General features: G+C 28.7%; 1 protein-coding gene across 1 annotated transcript in view; it reads right to left on the minus strand.

The window, feature by feature from the left end:
• LOC107884186 overlaps window positions 1-6,031 on the minus strand; it is a 10,448-nt gene extending 4,417 nt beyond the window's left edge. Inside the window, exons 1-3 of the mRNA XM_016805813.2 lie at window positions 5,703-6,031; window positions 1,797-2,753; window positions 1,091-1,722 (exon numbers count right to left, since the gene is read on the minus strand). Coding sequence (XP_016661302.1) covers window positions 1,118-1,722; window positions 1,797-2,739 — 1,548 coding nt within the window. The 5' untranslated portion in view covers window positions 2,740-2,753; window positions 5,703-6,031 and the 3' untranslated portion in view covers window positions 1,091-1,117. The remainder of the gene's footprint in view (window positions 1-1,090; window positions 1,723-1,796; window positions 2,754-5,702) is intronic.
• Window positions 6,032-6,991: the final 960 nt, after the last annotated feature.

Here is a 6,991-nt window from a genome sequence, read left to right on the forward strand (position 1 = left end):
GTTAAAAAACAGTAACCTTTAAATAAAATTCACCTCCTCTCCCCCCACAGACAAAAAAATGAAAAATCGGATGACCTGGTGACACTCAGGAAAGTATTTGGAACAACTACTCTATGGTAAAAAATCGTTAAATTATTTAAATGACACACTAAAAAAACGTAACCTTTAAATACAGTACACACCCTCTCCACAAGCCCTAGACAAAAAAATTTAAAATCAAGCGACGTGATGACACTCAGGAATGTATTAAGAACAACTCTGTGAATAAAAAATTGGAAAAAAGTTAAATAATTCTGTCGGCAGAAAATAATTACATAAAACAGGACTGTCAATAGACAAATAAACAGCAGCGTACGAGTTGATTCCCCTGGTCATTATAATATGTTATTTTCAATATTTAGTCTAATAGCCTAACCCAAGAAACACCATGAGAAGGTTGGCTGACAAGTTTCTCAAAAATGTTGTTCTTTTTAGTTTTTTTCATATTTTGAAAATCATACAATTTGTTGTTAAAAAATTAATAGAAAAAAAAAATTAGTAGGTAAAAAAAGTTTATTTATAAAATGATTCCTCTATATCAGCAGTCCTCACTAGGAATATAGAAAGGGCCAATTGTCATTTTTGAAAATTACTTGCGGGCCACATACATTTTTAATTATAATAATTAAAATATAAATACAAATGGACAATAAACGATGACGGATAAACTGTTCATACAATGTTGGTGGTGGGACTACGCGGTGGGAATGAATAAACTCATAATACTTGTCTGCCCAACTGGTAATACAATACAAGTTGAAAATAGAAAGATAATATACTTAATATATTTCCAATGACTGATAGCAATATATGGAGATAGCGATCCAACAAGATACCTTGCAAGTTGCAGTACACATATTACTAGTGAACCATAAATTATAAAGTATTATTATACATTTTGTTTAGTTATAAACCTAGTTAAATGTGGTGGAGGGCTCCATGACTAAATCAGAGAAATGTAAAAACATTAGAACTGTGGTATTTATACTGCTGTTCACACAAACACATAAATTATGTTTTTAATATAAATTTATTAGAATAATTATTATACCTGTTCTTTCAACTGAGATTATCTTCTTTAGTTTATATTTATAGAATCGTTTACACTATCCAGTTTTTGTCGTTTGTTTGGATTCTGACTTATTTTCTTTTTCAAAATTTGACTTGAAGTTTCAAACATAGTGGACTGTCTTTTTGGTTTTTTTGGTGTGGATGTAAGTAATAATGGCATATGTTCACGGAATCTACGATGTTTAATTTTATTATGTTCAGTTTGACCATATTCAGACAATTTTTTTTTTATATTTGTTTTGTGATTTGCAAGCGTTATATTTTTACTGTAAGTTGTTCCTTTTCTGGTCATACTTGCATCAAGATTCACAGCAGATTTTATTGGTTTGGCAATTTGTCCTCTAGGGGAACTCATTGAAAAATCAAACATATGTTTTGTTTTATTTTCAACCCTAGTAAGTTGTTCCACAAAATGTCTCCACTTTCTTGGAATGCCATTGACAGATCCGCATGTTTGATATAGTTTGTTAGGATATCCACTAATAATATTGCCAACCAAACGGTATAATCCATTTTTGGTTTTGACTAAACTATTTTCTTTTCTGCTTTCTAAAATACCAGCTTCGTGATGCTTTTCAACAACTGTCTGCTTGTCTTCTCCCAACAAATTTCCTAAAATATAAATAATTTTGGTTTCATTAAGAAAGGATAAAAACATCAGCTATCAAAATAATATATTAAATTACCAGTTAAAATTAAAACATATTTTGATAATGATTGTTCTGATGATTTGATTAATTTCATATTTAAAGACCACATAGATAAGAATTTTTCAACATTATCTAATACATTTAATTGATTTTTATGATGTTGACTTGTATTACTTTTTTTTGAGGTCTCGTTTTTATTTTCTGGTAATCCAACAATAATTTTAAATCCAACATTTTCAAGAAGGGATTCAATAGAATTATTATCATAATTTATGTTTTCATTTTTATGTGATTCAGATACTGATTTATTCTCTTTAAATATTACATCAGAATATGTATTATGTACTGTTGGTTGATTTTTTGATAGAGATTTAGATTGCTGAGCAATTTCATGAGTATTATTTTCTTCAACAGTCACATTATGATTTTGGCTTACTTTCATTACTGAGGAACTTGTGGAAGGTGACTCGTGAAAAACACAGCTTGACTGATCAATATGAGGTAATACCGTTTTAGGTTTAAGACAATCTGGTGGTTTAAATGGATTTGAAAGTTTGCTTGGTATGTTGGAATCAAAATTATTTTCTGGTAATCTCAACATGCTATGGTCACTAGAACTACCCATTGGCAAAGTGGTTGGTCTATAGTTAAAACTTGTAGATGGCCTGTAATTTAAACTTGCTGATGGCCTAGTGTACTGTGGAGCGATATGTGATGCATTGATAATCCGAGAGACATTAGCACCAGCACGATGCCCATCAATGATAATGCGTTTTACACGTTTTAAAAACATATTAAATTCAATATCAAATTTACGATAAGGATGCACCTTCAAAAAATCATTCAATAAACTGTGAAGTGCAATAGTTTTCTCTTCTATAATGTCTTTAAAAAGTAAAGCTTCAGATTGAGAAGGATAAACTGGAGGTGCCATAGGCATTTTAAATTTTGAATCAGTTGTACTTGTTTGGTTGCTCATCTTGGATTGGTAAACTAAAAAAAAAAATAGTTAATACATAAACCAATGGAGAATGAAATTTATATTTTTACCTAGCACGGTTATATTCTAAGTACTATTACTAACTTTTGGCACTCAAATTTTCTTTTTTGGTTGTCTTAAAATAATCTAAATATTATATAGTCTGGCTCACAAAAGAAATGTATAGGTATTGTCTAGATGAAATATGGTCATTCTTCCAACTTAACTTTCCTCATATAGAAATAGGTATAGAATATAAAAAGGGGCGTCCAGTAAATTAGTAAAGTTCCCAAATACCCACAAATAATGTAAGCTTATTAAAATTACAACAGTCATTAAAATAATTCTATAATTAAAATTTTTCTTCAGATAATAAAAATAAAAAGGAGGATAAATGGATGTCACTCTGCTGTACAGTAGGTTACAAGTGAGTCACTGTATAATGGATATTAACTTTGAATTCAATAATATGGTATCATTGCATAGGTACGACAAACGATTCTGAGCAGCGACGGTTTGTCAGTGTGGATATTTTATATTTGTTATTATTTATTATAGTTTATAAGTTGAATTAATATTATTATAATATGATTATTTTTTATTCGTTTCTGTGGTAATAAACAAATCGTTAGTAATTAAAATTGCGTTTTTAGAGGTTTTTCGTAATTTGAGGGTGGTTTTTCCTGTGGCATTAAATAACTATTGAGAAAATCAAAAAATTACCTTTTTAAGGTACCATCTGGATATATAATATAATATAATATAATATATAATATTATTTATATTGTTATAACTTATTATTAAATATTAATACGGTAGACGGTAAGTTGAATTAATATTATAAAATTACAACAAAATAACTAAAATTGTTATTCTTGGTTATTTAATAATATTCCTAAAAATAAATAATTTCCTCCAAATTTAAACATAAAATAACTATAAAAAAACTGTTTTTTATATTTTTGAGAATTTTTGGTTACAGAATCACTTATCTACGTAGAACCTTGTTGTAAGTTTTCAATCCTTAGTTATAAAAGTAGAACATTTTATAAATTTTGAACTACAAAATCATTTTAAAATTTAAAATTTGATAAATGATATCGAAATTCGAACTTTAAATGCTTATAAAAAAAAGTTGTGCATAATATGCACATTAAATAGCAATTGAAAATATAAAAATACATATTATACATATTATACATATTATATATTATGTATTTTTATATTTTCAATTGCTATTTAAGCAGTATATCAGGAGCCTTGTATTAAATTGTGATGCTTTTTGGCCCAACAAATAAAATTTTATTGATATTTATAGAATAAAAAACTAAAAAAATTGGAAACTGAAAATATCCGTAAACAGCTCAAAATTAGTTTAAATAGGTAATTTTATGGTCCATAGAAAATGATAACACAAACAGTCAACATTTCATGTATCTACGGTCATTTGTTTTAGTTACACTAAAAACCAAAATCGTTTTTCGTAAAAATTCCCGTTTTTACTTTTGACCCCCAAAAGTACCAATTAGATAAGATACTGTTAAAGAAAATCTAAGCACTTTTACCTAAACACATTCTATATATTCTGTGCTTTTACTGTCCTAAAAGGCGATGACAGACACAAAAAAAGTTTAAAAATTAAAAAACTAAAAAAAAAACACACCTTGTAAAATTAATACATTCATTCAATATTTGTTCTTTACCTATATTTTTTTAGTTGTACTTCTAAGGAATTCTAAATATTGCTAAAAAAATATAATAATAAAAATGTAATAGTTATTGTACAGAAATATTTTGAGCTATCCTTCTTAAAAATATTTTAAATAAATCAATATAGGTTGGGTTAGGTCAATAAATTAGTGATTGTAACTTTACTAGTGCTTTCGGTAAAGTGTAAATTAAAATTGTCGTTGGTTTGCTGGTTAGCTGGATAGGATATTATTTATTTTTATTTCGATAACGTAAGTAGTATCGGAGTATATCATGCAAAAGTAACATGATTGAATTAATACAATACTGGTCTAAACGACTTCGTGACTAAACGATAACGTCGATTTCGATAACGTCGGATAATCCATAATATCGTGTAAAACTATAATGTTAATTGCCTATAATTTTGTCCTCGCATTCAATGTCCTAATATACTCGCCACTCGCGCCCAAAACAGCCGCGTACATTTGTCCTAGATCGTTAAATATTATACTACCATGACAGTATATTCACACAAAAGTACTATTTAAATAGTAAGAAAAAAAAATTCTACCATACCTATATAATATATTAATATGTGAATCAAACTTATTGATAACATGTACTATAAATAGTAGATAAGATTAACAATAATTACTTAATCGTTATTTAATTATTTTTATAATTTTGGATATTAAGCTATTTTTATTTTTTTCCCAATTTTGATCCGCTACATGTGTGTGAGTGGGAACCACGTAAGCACTAATTCTTTTCATGCATCGTGTATTGAAGTAATAACAATGCACTATAGTTATCCTTGTTGAGGGATACAATTAATTATAAATTATTCACCATTACCTCCTCGTAGCTTAGGTTAGGTTAAGCCAGATACTAAATTACAGTATCAAAATAAAGTTTATAATGTATAATATATTTTATATTATAAATATATTGGCGAACAGTCTATTTTATACTGACTGTCTGACCCCACTGAACAATGCAGTACATTTAAAAAAGAAATATTAAGTTAAAGGTACCTACCTACCTATATTTATTATTATTATTTATTATATTCATTAAAGCACATTAAAATGTGTCATGCTTACAATATTATGATAAATTATGATTCATTGTATAAATTATGTAACTCATAATGCGTGAGCAGTAACAGTTTTAATTATATCAATAATTATTATTAATAACATTCGATCTGTTGTATTTTATTATAAATTCGGTGTTCAGGAAACGATTACTCTTGTCGAAAACAAACTTACTTCTATGCTATAGACGGTGGTTGGTCGGAACGACGCGGACCTGGGGACGTCGAACTATTATGTAAGTACTTGCGGCGCGACGGCTGTTTCTTCGTAAGTGAATAATGTATAATAATATTATTATTTATTATATGATGAAGTTTCAAAAATTCAAACTACCTACAAAACATAACCATCAGTCGTTATAAAATGAGGTGAAAACGCCGAAAACAGTACATGAAGGCGCTGTGGCTGGGCCAATGCACAGACGACGGACTACGAATTACGATTAACAGAATTACAGAAGTGGAGAGTGGTCACTGGTCAGTACTCAGTGGAAACGAACAATGGTGCAATTGCACCTTATATAAAAAGATCCACATTGTTACGAAAAGTCAACGAGCGATTGTGACGCCATCTCTTAGTATTTGTCTTTTTTCATCAGCGACATGCACTGTTTTATGACTATTCAGCACATAGACCTATTAACTAAGTCTATAAGTTAATAGGTCTATGATTCAGCACGATTAAAGATATAAATATATCTATATATTATATAAATATATCTTTAATCGTGCTATTTAGTGAATTATTAAATTTTTTCGATACGATCGTCACGGTCGCTCGCTAACTTTCCGTAACAGATCTATAGTTCAAATGGTAAAGAATAAAGATTCGTTTCTAGCAATCCAGCATAGACCTTACTACTACATAATTTTTCAGCCAGTAAATTGTATTTGTTTAAATTACTGCTAGTTCAGACTTCTGGACAACGTGGCTTACCCTCTCCTATGTCAATTACGAAAATATGAGAATGCCGTGTTACGACAAAATTAAAATCTATTCAACGTTTAATTTGATATTTGTTTATTTATATTAAAATATGTTTTATCGATGTATAAATAACAAAAAATGTTATACAAGAGTTATAGTGCAGTTTTCGCTGTACCGATCTATGTAAATTACAATATTGTTGTAGTCGTCCGGCGTTCGCGTGTTCTCCCTTACGATGTGTATTAAGCCACCAGGAGACACCACAATAAAAAAAAAGGCGCCATGTGCAAGCCCGGATTAAGATAATTTTGGGCCCGGGGCCAAACAATTTTAGGGGCCCATAGACACAATCAAACTATTGGGGACCCACCAATAAATATATTTCAGAGATAATTTTTTTTTTTTACTTTATAGGTGTATTATATTTCATTATTTAAATAATTTTTTATAAAATGTAAATGTTTGAACAATGAACATTGTATTATACAGAATAAATTATAAATATTATTGTATGAATGCGTTCATTATTCTAGGTA

The sequence above is a fragment of the Acyrthosiphon pisum genome, chromosome A3 (assembly GCF_005508785.2).
Source record: "Acyrthosiphon pisum isolate AL4f chromosome A3, pea_aphid_22Mar2018_4r6ur, whole genome shotgun sequence".
Lineage (NCBI taxonomy): Eukaryota > Metazoa > Arthropoda > Insecta > Hemiptera > Aphididae > Acyrthosiphon > Acyrthosiphon pisum.